A 16446-nucleotide genomic window follows, 5' to 3' on the forward strand; every position below is an offset into this window, starting at 1 on the left:
TTTTCTGGAGTTACAGTCGTTGGAGTAGAACAATCCCTATTTGTGTTTCGGTAGCCTGTGCTTGATGAGCCTCGGCTTAAGGACTAGCACTAAAATGATGGTAACTTTTCAAACCTGTAAATAAATAAATACATATTTACACAGAACAAGGATTTTACCCCCCATACTAGAAGGTTTCGGGGGGGGGGGGTTGATTCTGTAGCAGGAAAAACACGGGGTCCTAAAGAACTTTCTTCAGAGAAGAGAAGAACAAGTGACGACACAGACACGGCACCATGCCGCACGGCGGCGCGCGGCTGGAGGCTTCGGCGACCTGTCTCTTTAAGTTGGTGTCAAAGCCGATTACCGCTGATCTCCGCCGCGATTCTGTTTTCACCGTCTGTCCCCTGAATCTATTTTTGTGTTGCGTTGCGTTGCTGCCGGTACGGGAAGCCTTTGCTCTTATTTTCTTTTTTGGGGGTTGTTGTTTTTGTCCCCCCTCCAATTCACAGGGGCCCGCGGCAGCGCCCTCGTGCGCCCGGTGAACCGCGCGTCAAAGTTTGGAGCGCGCAAAGGCACGTGGACTGCGGCTGCTCTCTGGGGGCTCGGCTTGGTAGGAGAGCCCCCGTCACCCCTCAGCCCTGGCGAGGGGGGAGGGGGCGGGGGGGTGTGTGTGCGCCGCGCCGCGGACACTCCGACTTTTTACACCATCGGTAAGCCAGGATTACTTTTTTCCCTGCAACCGGAGCTATTAAACGCTTCCGCTCCATTGTCCCGCCGCGGAAAGCAAGGCAAGTGAGAGCATGCCGGGGGTTGGCGGTGCGACGCCGCGGGTGGCCGTCTGAAGCCGGCACCGAGACGAGAGCCCCGGCGAACGTACGATGCAGAAGAGCGTGCGGTACAACGAGGGACACGCGCTGCACCTGTCGGTGGCGGCGCGCAAAGAGGGCACCAAGCGCGGCGTGCTGAGCAAGAAGACCACGGAGAACAGCCGCTGGGCAGAGAAGTACTTCGCCCTGTACCAGAACGTGCTCTTCTACTTCGACAACGACCAGAGCGCCAGGCCCTCCGGCATATACCTGCTGGAGGGATGCTCGTGCGAGAGGGCCCCGGCGCCCAAGGCCCCTGCCATCGGCAGAGAGCCCACGGAGAGACAGCAGGTGCGTCCCAGCTCAGGTGTTTCACTACGTGCCAAGTGCTGCATTCAAAACCCCACTCCATGTGGCCAACTGCCATGTGTTTGTATGTAAAGTATGAAAGATGTGGAAGAAATAGCATTTGATCATGTTTTATTTCACTCACACGCACGCACGCGCACACACACACACACACACACACACACACACACACACACACACACACACAAACCTGTTTTGCTTTTCTTTTTTTTTAGGAGATACTGGAACAAGCTCATTGGCTTTAAAATTAAGTTGGTTGTGATATTTGTACAGCTCCAAAAGATTTTGTCATTAGAGACTTGAATGTCTCAGTTAAGGACTAAAATTAGGCAATTAAGTGAGGGACTCGGCAGTTATGCACGGATGAAGATGAATCTCAATCTTTATCTTCAAAATAACAAATATTTAGCAGATATAATATATTTTGGTAGAAATATATAATCTGCCAGAGGCAGCCTGGGACCCAGATGAATTCTGGGAGCTCATTTAATTTGCTCTGCCATAATACGGTCTGGATCCGAAAGTATGTCTGAGGCCAAGAACATGGTACCGAGAACATGATAAGGATGAGCTATTGGTTTACTGCTTGCGCATGCGTATTGTCACGTCTCCTGGACTTCCAAATATGGCAGGCAATGACGTAACGTCACATCACACATTTTTGGGGATTTTCACTTTATAAGGCTTTTAAATGCTGCACTTCATTTGGCTACTAGGGGTGCAACGGATCACAAAACTCACGGTTCGGATCGTTTCGCGGATTACTTTTTGATCAGCAAAAAAAAAAAGAGACAAATATAACGTTGCTTTCCAGAAAACGAAGGAGATAACTTTTCCCCATGGTCTTTAATGAAAAAAACTTCAAGTCTGGTGTTTAAATGAAATCTCAAAATTAAATATGCAAAAAATTGAATTAAAGTGCAATACGAGGCATGAATCACTAAATGTTACGTTTTGAAGGAGCAGGACCCAAATGCAAAGTGCAGTAAAATAATAATCGTAATGAATGGAAAACAAAGGGGTAAAAATCACAGGAGAATATAAAACAAAAAAAAAAGCAACGGATGGGAGCAAACCCTCACAGACATCACGGACTGGAACAGAACAGACAGGTTGTACGCAGGAGGTGGGCCGGCCATATTGAACACAGGCGGGACACATTGGGAACTGGTGCAGACAATCACAGGGGCAGGAGACACAGGAAAAAGAAAAGTGAACAGAAACAAGACACAGGAAAAGGAAGTGAGGCAACATGAGGAAAGGGGCAGCAAAACAGGAACTGGCAAACGTAAATTAACAGAGATACACAAGGAATGCAAATCAAGGAAATAATCAAATAAACAAACCAAAGTCCACAAGAGGTCATCAAAGCGTCAATAACAGTCCATAAAGGAAAATAGAGACTGAAAAAAACAGAGTTTTCAAGAGCCGACAGAGTTCCTGAGGGCAGATCCATGTTACTTCATCAGTCGCGAGGGAGATCTCCCTGTCTCGCTGCGAGGGCAAACACCCTCGCTTTCCCCAACAGTGAGGCAAAGGACACACCGAGACTTCTTCTTCACACTCAATTATTAGATCAAGACAGACTGCAGTTCTCTCTCTCTCCCTCGCTGGGTCGAGCCATGCTTACATCACACACGCTCCCTGCTCTCTCTCTCGCTCTCTCTCTCGCACACGCTGCTCCATTCCCGACAGGAGTATTTACAGTCATGGCTTGGCTCCAGTATGTTAACATGCCTCGTTCATGCACAACAACTCACAACTTCTTTCAGCATCTCCCGATCATTATGTTTTAACTGCAGTTCTCTGCATCGACATTTAACTGTATTTCACGCATTGTCGTTTAGCTTTGCAATTAATCGGCGGATCACATGCGTTCGGAGCCCTAGGCGGATCACGGACCAACTGTGATCCGTTACAGTTAGGGTTAGGGTTAGGGTGAGGGGTTTGTTGCCGTCGTCGCTGTACACTAAATTTAACATCAAACAACAACTTTTCCGAACCTATCAAAACGATCAGTATATTGGCTTTAAAATCAAATAAGCACCTCCATAAAATAAAAAAATCCCCACATCTTCTTGCTTCTCAGCCACATTTTAGTATCTGCCACTGTCAGAGGAAAGGGAGAACTCCAGAGCAGAAGGGGCCGATAATACGCCTGTTACGCGGGTTGCCAACCACCATTAAAAACGACAAAGAAGAGTGTACAACTAGGGATGCACGATATGTATCGGTCCGATAGATTATCGGGCCGATATTATCTATCGGATAATGAAATTATAGCCGATAAAAAGTCAGATCAAATTATACTTTTCTCCGGCGCGCATCTAGTCCAGCTGTGGTGAAACCGCGGCTCACAGGCGACATGCTGCTCTCAGGCTGCTCTCTGTGTGGCTCGTGTGTGTGTTTGGCCTCGTGAGCAGCCGTTAGCAGAGCAGCTCTCAGTCTGCAGCCTCGCTCCGCTCCGCTCGCATTTTACATTCACACACGCGGATAATAAACTTTTTCGGTGAATCTCGACTCAGGACACAGAGCAGACTACGTGGCTTTTTGCCAATGTTTTGCAGGCAGACTAAGCAGCCATAGGCTTGTCTTTGTCTTTATTTTTGTCTTGAGGGATGCACTTAATTTTTGGGTTTAATTACTTTAATACAGTGTTTCTCCTGCACCACTATATTTTGATTCTAATGAATAAAATAAAATAAACGTTAACAAAACAGAAGTTACATGTGATGGTTAGTGTTCTTGGCATACAGCAAATATTTTATTAACATTGGACGGCGTTGAAAGCATTAGAGGAGCAATGCATACACTGCAGTATGCTGTAATCAGGCAATTCCAGGGGGCAGATCCATGTCACCATCCATGGCAATTCTGACTTTTTTAGATGGTATTAATGATGACGTTATTTATACCATAACAAATGACTGGTTAATCTAAAAAGCTATACATAGTGTCTCCAATGTTATTGCTTGCAAAAGGAGATGCATTATTACTCTATATGACATAACTTTCTGACGTCTTTGTGACTTCAAGACGTTACATATCATATGATGGGGAATCATTTTCTGATCAATGTGGCCTACATTGATTGAGTAGATTTCTTCTGTTCTTTTTGGAGATATCTCACAAAATGTGCTTGCCAGAACATATTTTTACTGACTTTGAACAGTTAGCTCTAAAAGTAAATCATCCAGTCATCTGGAGATGCCCTCTTGAGTAATATTCACACAAAGTTTGGTGAAAATCTGTTGTTTTAGATTTTTTTCTTACGCACACACACACACACACACACACACACACACACACACACACACACACACACACACACACACACACACATCTTTTCATGCGCTCTAGTCATCCCTGTCTCTATTTCAGTTATTATTCAAAAAAACATTTTCATCAAAAAAAGTAAAATACAATTTGCCAGTAGAGTTTCCAAAAAAAGAAAAAAATTGGAGAAGCTGGTGGCAGTAAATGTTTTTTCCTGATAAAAAAAAAATCAAAGTTCAATTAACACACTGTTGTCAGTGCACGGTCTGTTGATCAACTAATTGATTAATTGGGGTATTTTTGGACATATAACTAGCATATTTTAGAACACTTATGGATGTAGTTCTATGAAAGTGGTAACAATTGGTATCACACTTTAGTATAGCTTATTTTATATAATTAGATAGATAGATAAATCTACTTTATTGATCCCAAACTGGGAAATTCCAGTGTTACAGCAGCAAGGTATTGGGCACACAACACAAAATATAAGAAATACAAATGTAAAAATATAAGAATAGCAAAATGTATTTCAAAAAACATATACAATATAAAGAATGTACATAAACTGGTGCAGTACGGGTAATCAGTTACCAGTAATGTGCATAAGAAAGTGACGTGAAGGTACAAATGTGACGGGATTGGTGTTAAACAGAGTCCAGTGTTGTTCTGTCAGACAGAGGTGAGGTGTTGTAGGTCTTGTGGCTTGTGGCAGGAGAGATTTCCTGTAACGGTCCTTGTGACAGCGAAGCTGAATGAGCTTTTTGGAGAAGGAGCTCCGCTGTCTGTCCAGTGTGTGGTGGAGAGGATTGTCAGGGCTATCCATGATAGATAACAATTTGTTCATTGCCTGGAGGCCAAGACCTTTGACAGAAGTTTGTAATCCACAGAGAACAATGACACAGGGTGCCAGTTCTTGATGTCCTGCAGGTTCCCCTTCTTTGGCAGTAGTGTGAGGACTGCCCTCCTGCAGGACACTGGCATGGAACCAGAGGCCAGACACTCCAGAAGGCTTTATAAAATTCTACAGTTAGGCCATCAATACCAGGAGCCCGTCGTCCCTGCATGCCCTGCAGAGAAGTCTGCAGTTCCTGCATCTGCAGAGGGGCCTCGAGCTGTGAGTTTGTCTCTTCAGAGACTTGAGGCAGTCCGTCACAGAACTCCTCTAGGAGTGTCAGCTCCTCTTCATATTCACTTTTGTAAAGGGATTTATAGAAACTCACAGCTCGCCTTCGTATCTGGCATGGTTCCACGAGCTCCTGCCCTGTGTCAAAGAGCAGTGTGTGGATAACTAGAGGGAGCATCCATCTCCCTGATGTTCTGGAACCGGGACCTGACCAGTGCACCCTCTACTTTATTGTCAATCAGGTCGGCTAAAGCCATTTTTTTTGACTTTGACTCTTTCAAAACAGCCTCTAGGTACACCAGTGTGAGCCCCCGTCAGCGGCGCGAGGATGCGCGCGACCGGGAGGGGAGAGAGACCCAAGTGAGAGAGGAGACGTTGTGGCAGGACTCAGTCCTCAGAGTTCCGAAGCCTCGCTGCAGCACAAACAGCTGTTCACCTGATTCGTCAGAGTTCGGGGAAGTTCGACTCAGACAGAACCCTGAACCGGAGAACAACACGCCTTTGTCGTGGAGGTCTTGATTGACAACGTCTCTCGTTGATGAGTCCCAGCTGCCAGAGTGCTGATCATCTGTTTATGTTAATATATCATCATGCGCGTCCAAGTTCAGCACTGCTTTCTTGGACCCTTAACAACACACATTCCAAGTGTGAGACTGATAAGATGAACGGCTCTCCACCACTGCTTCAAACGCGTCCATCTTGCAGCCTATTATGGAGCCAGCTTTCTTGATCAGTTTGTTCAGTCTGTTTGTGTCGCTGGCTCCGATGCTGCTCCCCCAGCAGACCACAGCGAAGAACAGTACGCTGGCAACAACAGCCAGATAGAACATTTCCAACATGCTGCTGCACAAATTGAAGGATCTAAGCTTCCTCAGGAAGTAGACTCTGCTCATCCCCTTCTTGTACACAGTCAGGCTGTTGGTCCTCTAGTTCAGTCTGTTGTCGATGTTGACTCCCAGGTACTTGTAGTCCTCCACTGTCTCCACCTCCTCCCCCAGATTGAAAGGGGCTGCGAAGCTGTTCTCTTCCTCCTGAAGTCGAGCACCATCTCTCTGGTCTTGTCCTCATTCAGCAGCAGGTGATTTGCTCCCGCCCACTCCACAAACCTGTCCACCAGCGCCCTGTACTCTCCCCCCTGTCCATCACTTATACACCCAACCACTGCAGAATCATCAGAAAACTTCTGCACGTGGCACAACTCAGAGTTGTACTGAAAGTCTGTGGTGTATAGGGTGAACAGGAAAGGAGACAGCACAGTCCCCTGTGGAGCTCCTGTACCACTCACCACCATCGCACAAACTGTGGCCTACTTGTCAGTTAGTCAGTGATCCAGGAGACAGTGGATGCGTAGACCCCCATCAACCGCAGTTTCTCACCCAGTAGCAGTGGCTCGATGTTGTAAAAAGCACTAGAGAAATCAAAGAAAGTGATTCTCACAGTGCCGCCAACACGAATGGGCCCACTGCAGCAGATAGATGACAGCGTCGTCCACACCCAGAAGAGAGGGCAACTGGCCGGTAATCGTTGAGTCCGGATGGACTTCTTCGGAACAGGAACCAGCAGGGCCTGAGTGGGGCCACTTTTCCGCCCGGGAGTTTCAGGCCCAAGACCGGCCCACTTTTTCTATGATGTGGTGGAAATTGAATATACGAAGCAACAGTTCAGCTCTTACTACCGTGTAGTTTTTATTTATAATATGTTCTAACAAATGTATTCAATTCAACTCCATTCAATTTTATTTGTATAGTGCCAAATCACAACATACATTGTCTGAAGGCACTTTACATAGTGAGGTCAATATAACAATATTACAGGGAATACCCAACAAATCCCACAATGAGTAAAGCACTTGGCGACTGTGGAGAGAAAAAACTCCCTTTTAACAGGAAGCCTTCTCTGGCAGTTGTGGGCGGTCATTTGTCTCGACCGGTTGGGGTGAAGAGAGAAATGGGGGAGAGAGGAGAGGTGGGCAGAAAGCGGGGGACTTTTATCACATCTATGATGTGTTCCATCACCTGACGCTTCTTTTTCACCTGCTCATGAGGTAGAGACATTTTTTTGCCAGCCAGAAGGCTTTTTACATCTTCCCTTTTAGCCAACAGAAAGTGAGCATCAGCACTATCTCTGTGGATCTTACTTTTCTCATGCTCCTCTATCCGCTGATGAAGGTGTTTCCATGTTTTCATACCTCCCTTTATGAAAGGACTATCACTTGCTGCAGGTGCAAATACCAAACACACAGAACAATACAGGGATCGTGTTTGTTCACTGTATGTCAGCCACTTGCAGCTGGTGCCGTGCTTGCTGTGAAAAACTTTAGCTAGAAGAGGATGTTTTGTGGGTTGCTGAGGATGGTAATGGAAAAACGTGTCTGAATCCTGTGGTTGAGGATGAGCAAAATAGTCAAAATGATGGGTTTCCTCGTCTACACTAGCATCTGTCTGTACCTCTGGGATCTTCTGCTGGGCTGCTGTTGTCTCACGGGATACTGTCTCTTTATCTCCTCTCTCAGCATCTGACTCCCCTGTATTTTGCATGGCATTAAAAACGCAGAAGGGCATAGACACTGTGATGTCATGACCGCAGATAGGAACTCTTGAGTAAACAACTTTAACCTATTATTTAGTCAATCATTTTATTGTAGTGCATTTATGCGGCACAATGAATTCTGTCTAGCACAACTCTAAATCTATAGCATAATGTTGACACCATTTTGAATATCTGGATATTATATAGAATCTATCACCTCTCCTGCTCTATGTGTGTGTTATCTAATCTTACATGAAATTATTTTAATTTATTATTGTTTACTCTGTTATCCTCTCTACCTGTCCCTTCTGCAGTCATTGCCTCTGGCTCCTCTTCCTCATTTTCAGCAGGGGACTGGCTTATCTGTTGCTCAGAGGCGACGAGAAAAATCATTAAGAGGTAATTTTACTGTATACACAGATCAAGCTTGAGGTTGTTGTTTTTTTTATCAATATTTGCATAACATTAGCAAATTGTATGATTCACTATGGGTGATACAAATAGGCTAATATTTAAGCCTAAAATGTGAGCCTAATAATTACACTTCTAATCATCAGGCCTATATCTCTCTTTACAAGCTGCCACTTGGGTCTGTCCTCTCGAAAACATTTCTGTGAGTTTGGCAGATTTGGCAGCGCCGTCCTCCAATTTCCTTTTTTTTCTTTAACCTGGCCTTTTCAGCCCCTCCCGGCCTCTTTCTACCTGTCGGTACCTGAGCTGAAGCTGTCGGTACCTGAGAAAGCTATATGGACCCAACCAACTCTATGTGTGTGGGGGGGGACACTCCCTCAGATGGTACAACCCATCTTCTCTGTTGTCATGCAGAGGCTGCTGTGAACTTGAAGAGAAGTGAACTTTCGGGACAATTGTCAGTTGTTGTTTTTTTTCGACCGGCGCAAGAGTGAAGTGAAAGTGAAGCGGCCCACCGGGAATCCCCCCGAATCTCCCGATTGCCCACCCTGGCCCTGGGAACCAGGCATGACGTTAAAGAGACCTGGAGAACAGCAGACAGCTGGCTGGCACAGGTCTTCGGAGCCCTGGGGCTGATGCCGTCGGCTCCCGCAGCCTTGCGTTTTTCTGCAGTGTGAAAACGTTTAATCGGCGTTCAGCCCCGGGTCAGATGACTCTGCCATAGACCCGGGCAATAATCGGCTTCACCTCCGATCGCCATTGATGTGAACGTCACACCCGGGTGGACCCGCTAATTTGCGCGATGACGGAGGCAACGAGGGCTCGACTCCTCCGTCGGTAACTGCTGTCACCTCACCAGCTGTAGTAAAGGGACCTCTCGCGTGTAGCTAGCTCGCTTAGCCTAGATTTGGCTCGTTGGTGGTAACAACTAACACAATCCAGATCGTCGATGAGGTTTAGAACTTTATTTCAACCCTAACATGGATGATGTGCGGAGCCCGTTCTCCTTGTGGCTGCAGCTACGTACACAAACACAGAGCCAAGCTTCTTCTTCTCTCATACACACACACACTTCAAACCCCTTACAGCCTCCTGCTTAAAGGGCCAGGCTCGGCTCGTAACACTGCGCTGAGTTTGTAAACTTTGAAAGAGTGACAAGTACAAGATATAAGGTAGCGTTGACCACCGGCTCACTGGTTGCCGTGCTTTCTGTTGTTTACCACACTCTTCTTCCGCTCTCTACCGCCATCTATGGCCGCCAACTGTCACCACACGATCATCAGACCCTGGCCTGCTCGCAGTGTGAAAGTGGCCAAATGCCGATTAAACGCGGGTCGACCCGCATTTAAAAAACCTGGGTCTACACGGTCATTTTTGGTGTAAAAGTGGTATCAGTGAGCTGCAACTTCCAACACACAGCAGATGAGAGGATAGAGGCATCATGACTGGCTGGAATGTTGTTGACAATCGTTCTTATGTCAACAAACACGAATGTTAACACAATGGCTATTATTGTGGTCAATAAAAATGATCAGGTTCATGTTCATGTACTGTGGAAAGTCAATAACGTAATTATGGTGACAGACCTACTGGAGAATGCGAGAAACTCAGAAAATCTCCAAGAGTCGCCACCCCTGTGTTTTTTAAACCCAGTAGCAACCTAAGACAGAAACTGTTCTGTCTGAAAGACCACACACCCAAACACAAGAAAAAGCAATCCAGTGTATGCAGTCTAAAGTAGTCAGCAATGCACAGAGCTGACATATCTGTGAAACTATACTTAGAATAAAAACATATGGCTCAACACAGGAGGGCCAGATCCTCTGGTGAGTTTACCTCCTCCTGAAGGATTAGGGACACTCCATCAATGACGAGCAGGTTTGAAAGAGGAGGGAAGGAGGTCGCACATCAAAGTAAAGAAACCATCAGACAATTTCTGACTATTTCTGCTAATAAGTCAAGAAATATGTCTGACTGTGTGTCAGTCAGTCATATCTCAAGAACCGTTAATCTTATCAGCCTCAAACTTGTCATGTGTGCAGTTTAGGGACCAAGAAGTTGCAGTGCTGAATTTGGACATGCGGTTAACTTCAGTGTTGATACATTTTCAATGAAAGCTGATCAGCGCTGTGGAGCAGTGGCAGTAAAGACCCAAAGACGCTGTCAACCGCAACAACGGTGTGTTCACAGTGGGGACAACAACAATTGAATCTCCAGTTCAGGCTTCTGTGTACGGAGTCGAGATTCAACGACAGTTTGCTATTGTTATTTGTTAATGTGAGTGCACATGCAATGTGATGGGAGCGGAGCGGGGCTCTAGTCCTGGAGCTATTCTGCACACTGACATGAGGTGCACAGGAGCAGCCAAAGAGCCGCGGGTTCGCCACTGCTGGACTAGATGCACGCTCTGAATTTTTGTATTTTTTTATCTTAACGCTTAACATTTTCGCGCTGTCTCGTCGACGACAACAAAACATACATCATTATTTTTATTATCGAAGATCTATTTTTAGCTTGTCAACGTCTCGTCATAGTCATGGAGAAAACGTTGTTTTCGTTAATGAAATCAACACTGCCTGATTCAACATGGATGGCCATCAAGGTTATTCGCTGTAGTCCAATAGAAAGAGTAGAAATCAGCATAAAGAGGAGGAAGGCTGCGGTGGTAGCTATAATTAGTGGGTTAGACTTTTGAGAAATGAAGGTTTATAACTACTGTAGATTCAGGACCATGCATTTCATTTCTGCTCAGAACGCTTATAAGCCCACCTGTTCCATTTTCCTTCCCCTCCGACTCAGTGTTGCATTTAGCACATATATAAAACCAAAGATTTGAATGTGTGAAGGTTGAAGCTGGAAGCTGTATTGACTGTGAACATTTGATGCTGTCTGTGTTTGTATTTGTGAGTCGGGTCTAACATGTTGCGGTGCTCCAATGCTGCTGCACTTGACTAACAATAGCATTCTTGCTGGTCCTTTTGCCTGCAGTCACTGTCTGAATACCGCGTCAACATAACTGCCCTTTACACACAGACTCCTACTACACACTGCTGGTGCTTGTGCTATTTGTAGCTTACATTGTACTATACTAGAATGAATCTATTTTTCTCTTAGTGCAATACATGTTTAAAGCCTTCGAAACATCTCGCCAAATCATGTAACTTTTTCTTTTTCCAGGCTGTGTCAGGAGTGATAGTGTCCTGCTGCATGGTCTCTTGATGTTGTTCCATGGCGCACCATCTTGCTCGTGCGCAGGACCCTCAGTTTGACAAAGACAAAAACTAAACAACACTTCAAAGAAAAGATATTGATAAGATAGTGAAATGATAAATACATGTCAATACGATAGAAATACGATAATCCATCTTCTGGCTTTGCCAATCCATCTAGTAAACGCTGAAATATAGTATACTATAAGTAAAATTTTAACCTAGGGTAAAATGTGTTGCAAAATAATGGCTGAAATAGAAACTAAAGCCAGGTTTCCACATTTAAAGTGCTAATTATTGGATGTTTCCATCCACTGATGTTAATGTGAATATCAAGAGTAGGTTCAATAAGATGCACAGGTGCTAATTCTACTGTCTGTGCCATCATACTGTCACAGAAGAGGAAGATGCAATGAGCTTACAGTTGAAAAAAAACTGATGGGAATCTGACATTTCATTTGAATTAAGGTGAGTAACGAGAAATATTCATTCATGAAGTCTTTTTCCACTGCATTTTGCTGATACACCAATTTTTCCACCTCAGCCGACAGTACATTTTTCAGATTTTTAGCATTTCCTTTCAGTTTAATGCACAAATTGAAAATGCACGTCAAAAACACACACAAGGAAAACAGGAAACGGGAAGGAAACAAAAAACAATTTAAACTTAAATGACTGCAAGGTTACAAGGTCAAAAAGCCAAGAATCCATGAAATAATGATGGTAATACCAACAAAATATAACTACAACGTTATTTAACGACACAAAGAACATAGTCGTTGCACATTCGAACAGTTGAACAACTGAGCAGGTCCCTGTCGTCTGAGTGTATTCAATCACAGGACATCACTCCTTGTCCCTGTCTGTGCTCTCTGTGAGTGAGGGAGAGATGAAGCGGATAATTTAAAGACAGTCCTGTCATCCTGCAGGTCATTTTACATTGTAAGTGATGTTGAGTCTTAACCACTGAGAGCCTGCTGCGAGTAGGCGCTCTCATAGTTGTGTCTGTGCATGCCACAGACAAATGAACTGATTTTTGTCGGCTGATTATGATGCTTGGCGAAGGGCAAAGCTCCCTCTGTCTGTCTCTCTCTCATTGTTATGTTATCCTCCAGCTTAAAGCAGGCTTGTGGCCGGGGAAGCCGCATTAGCAATGCAAGGAGCTGTGCGAGCCTTGCCCGTTATGTAAAGCCTCCCTCCCTTCCCCCCCAACACACATGCACACACGCACACACAAGCCCTTAAGCCTTTCTCTGGTCCATAGCCGGCACACGCTAGGCAGCGTCTCTCACCCGCTTATCGTTACATCATTACTATACAGGCCTACTTTCCTCCACGTTACAACATAACAGCAAAGTGTGTTGTCAGATGTTATAATTGTCATGGAAATTCTATAAATTTCCCAGTGAGAAATAAATGAGTCAACAATCAGATTGTCTTCGCAAATGCATTCCTCAGTCGGCTATACAGGGCACATGTTCCCAGCTGGAAAGGACAGAGTCCGCGCCGAGTCGCTGGTAACAAGAGTCTGACCCAGAGCAGCTTCTACAGCTGCATCTTGAGCCGAGTTTACACTACACGATAGTAAGCCTGATTCCAGCACGCCGACAAATCCTGGAGTTGCAGCAAATCGGAGGAAAATCAGCGCGAAATCGGGGCCACGCAAATTGGCACTCGAATGCCATGTGTGAACTACCAACGACGCAATACTTCTCGCGTGGGTTTTTCGTGATAATACTGGATTTGGAGACATTTCTCCTGGTGAAGGATTGTGTGGTGTGTGAACCCCCCGTGGCAGATGAGTCTCGTAGTGTGAGCAGCGCAACGGCTGAAAGCCTGCGATTACAAGACAGCACGTCGTCTAGTATGAACGGAGCAGCGATCTGAGAGATGGTTACCTATCAGGTCTCCATGTCATCCACTAGTTGTTAATTCCACAAATTCCACACCATCAATCTCATCCGAGCTTTTTACAATTTTTTCTGTAGCTATTTTTCACGAAAGGATCACTGTAGCTGTGTGGAAACCCGTAACTATCCTTCATGAGAAGAGGAAAAAAAAATCCCCACGAGAGTGAACTGTGGGAACAGCAGTCAGGTGAGCGTGCGCTCTCTCCTCTCCTGATGTCAGCAAATAACAATAGTGTGACGTTGATGTGCTAGTTTGCATCTCAGTGCCAGTCGGGCTGATTGGCACAGCTATGGTGAGTTGTCTAATCATGCTCTCCCGTTTTGTACACCGTGCACCTGAGCAGACGGGCACGGGAATTAAAGGACATTCTTTTGTAGTTCGCGTGCACGAAATGAAACTCGCAATTTAAGCAGCAACCAGTAAGGACCAGTCCAGACATTTTAAAAAGTGAACTAATGCAAGATGGAAAGCTATTGATTGAGATTGACTAATGATCAAACACTGAATTAACTAGAACTGCAAGGAGTGTATGACGGGGTCCAAGCTCTGGCGATGAGTCGCTGAGTCCACAAAAGCCGAACGTGAGATGTCGCGGCAATCGTCGAGAAATATCGCGACATGTGAGCTGTAAACTCCGTTTTTCGTTGTGAGCGACATCCATTTCAACACACGACTACAACATTTTGGGGTGTAATAGGCCACGGCCATCTTAACAATGAGTACAACCTTGTAGGCATGGCCCCTTTGATCGTACCCTCCAAGTTTGGTAAAAATTGCATGAGCCCTTAATGAGATCTACTATTGTGATTCAGTTTGAGTCAAGGAACGTGTGGATGTTTTTAATGTGCGATGTGTAATGTGAGAGCTATAGTCCAAAATGCGACAACCTTTATCATAGCGCCACATAGTTGTCCACCTGTGTAATTGTTGGTATGTGAGGTGTATGGCTCATTGTAACTTCAACCTGAATTTGAAGTCGTTCAAGTTAGTGTAGGAGGTGAGTCGAAAAAAAATTGGGGGTGCAATTGGCCCATTTTCACAAATCAGTACACCATTGTAGGCGTGGCCTCGGTTGTGGCCCTAGACCCTCTTAAATTCAGAGGGTACGAGGGTCTGATGAGCCCTTCAGGAAATATGAAAACTTTTCATATTTGTAGCGCCCCCTAGATGCTAATCTTCGGTAAATTTGTTGTGGAACCTCAGAGTGTCATGCCGAACAAGAATCTTACGTTTTTGCGTTCACAGCATTTAAATTGGCCGAGATATGCACAAGTTGGTGTTTTGGCGGCTAGCTACACATATTTGTTCGTACGTAATTTCCGCATTTTTGAATGTAATAAAATTTTGTTAATCAATTTTTGTCAGCTTTGTCTGGAGATGCTACGTGCCAAGTTTCGTGGAGAATTAGGTGTCCGATAAATCGCGATTTTGCGTGTAGGCGGAAATTGGCATGGCCTATCTAAGGACATTCAGCTCCATTCAGGGAACGCGTGGATATAAGGTTTATGAATGTGCGATGTATGGTATGGAAGTTATAGGGCAATATGCGGGGGTTTTCTGTAGCGTCCCCTTGTGGCAGATGTGTGTCAATTTTTGTGCCTGAGGTGTGTGCAGAGTTCTGGACCAGTCTTGAAAATGGCACCGCTCCACCATGCACGGTTTAGGCTGTGGTAGGACTTTTAGCTTTGGAAACATTTTAAAGTACAAAAACAATAATATGGATGCACATCCAAATGAAGTCATATTTTCCCCCCCTGTTCAATCAATGACAGTATGTTGTTTTACTCCAAGCGTTTGCAGTGATTAGGATTTTCAAATGGTTAACTGGCACGACTTCAGTAATCACTTCTCTCTCTCAGACATGATGAAGCTGGATATGGAGACCTGAGCAGTGTCGAGATCGTCTGTAGGGCTGCAACCGATGATGATCGTTTTTCTGTTCTGATTATTTTATCGATTGATCGATTGTTTTGCTTTTGAAATGTCAAAAAATGCAAAAAAGCGGCTTGTAATGATCAAAATGCAAGAACATTTTAAAAGCTGCATCCAGAAATTTTGCTTGAAAACTGACTGGACCAGTTTATGGTCTGAGTAATATTTGTGTAAGTTTACCAGCTAGGCTGGCATTGTCGAAGAGTTAAGGGGTTGATCTTAGTGCGTGTGGTCACTTTATAATAAGTCATAGATATACACTTTCTGGAAATATTCCACATAAAGGGAAATGAAAAACAGATGCAACAGTATGTTACACACATATTCCTATGAAACTTAACCATTGATTATGAATCCTCCTGCAGCCAGCAACTGCTAAGAGTATTTGGCCATACACTGAATTACATTTTTAAAAAATATATATTTAATGAAATTTAGATGGTGAGTTTTACTACATCCAGTGATGGAGGACAACTAAGTAAATGTATTTAAAAACTTTAAATCCTTTTGTTTTTCTTCTACACCAATACATGTTAGAGGAAAATATTTTACCTTTTTATATTAGGGTTTTACATACAAAATTAGTATGATCAGTAATTAGTATGACCTTCCTCATAAAATTCCGTTATAATTAATTACTGTATATTCAGTCGCTCTAGCTCAATCAACCTCATCAGTTAAATGCTGCTTGTATATTAATGTGTCAGTAATGATTATTCAGTAATGCATCATATAATAACATAGCAATCACTGAGGACATTTTTGAGTGCTTTTACTTCTGGTGTATTTTGCTGATGTTGTAAGTAAGTACAATTTGGTATACAAGTTTCTTTCACGTGTACTGTAATGAAGTATTTTTACATTGAGCTGTAGTTAAGTAAAAAATCGGAGCATT

The 16446-nt window shown here is 44.4% G+C and overlaps 1 protein-coding gene across 4 annotated transcripts in view; it reads left to right on the forward strand.

The window, feature by feature from the left end:
- The first annotated feature begins 275 nt into the window (after positions 1-275).
- Positions 276-16446, forward strand: part of LOC118301381 (ras-specific guanine nucleotide-releasing factor 2) — a 45100-nt gene continuing 28929 nt past the window's right edge. For all 4 annotated transcript variants that reach the window (XM_035626846.2, XM_035626847.2, XM_035626848.2 and 1 more), the window contains exon 1: positions 276-1139. In XM_035626846.2, coding sequence (XP_035482739.2) covers positions 861-1139 — 279 coding nt within the window. In that variant the 5' untranslated portion in view covers positions 276-860. The remainder of the gene's footprint in view (positions 1140-16446) is intronic.

This window comes from Scophthalmus maximus, chromosome 2 (genome assembly GCF_022379125.1).
Source record: "Scophthalmus maximus strain ysfricsl-2021 chromosome 2, ASM2237912v1, whole genome shotgun sequence".
Classification (NCBI taxonomy): Eukaryota; Metazoa; Chordata; class Actinopteri; order Pleuronectiformes; family Scophthalmidae; genus Scophthalmus; species Scophthalmus maximus.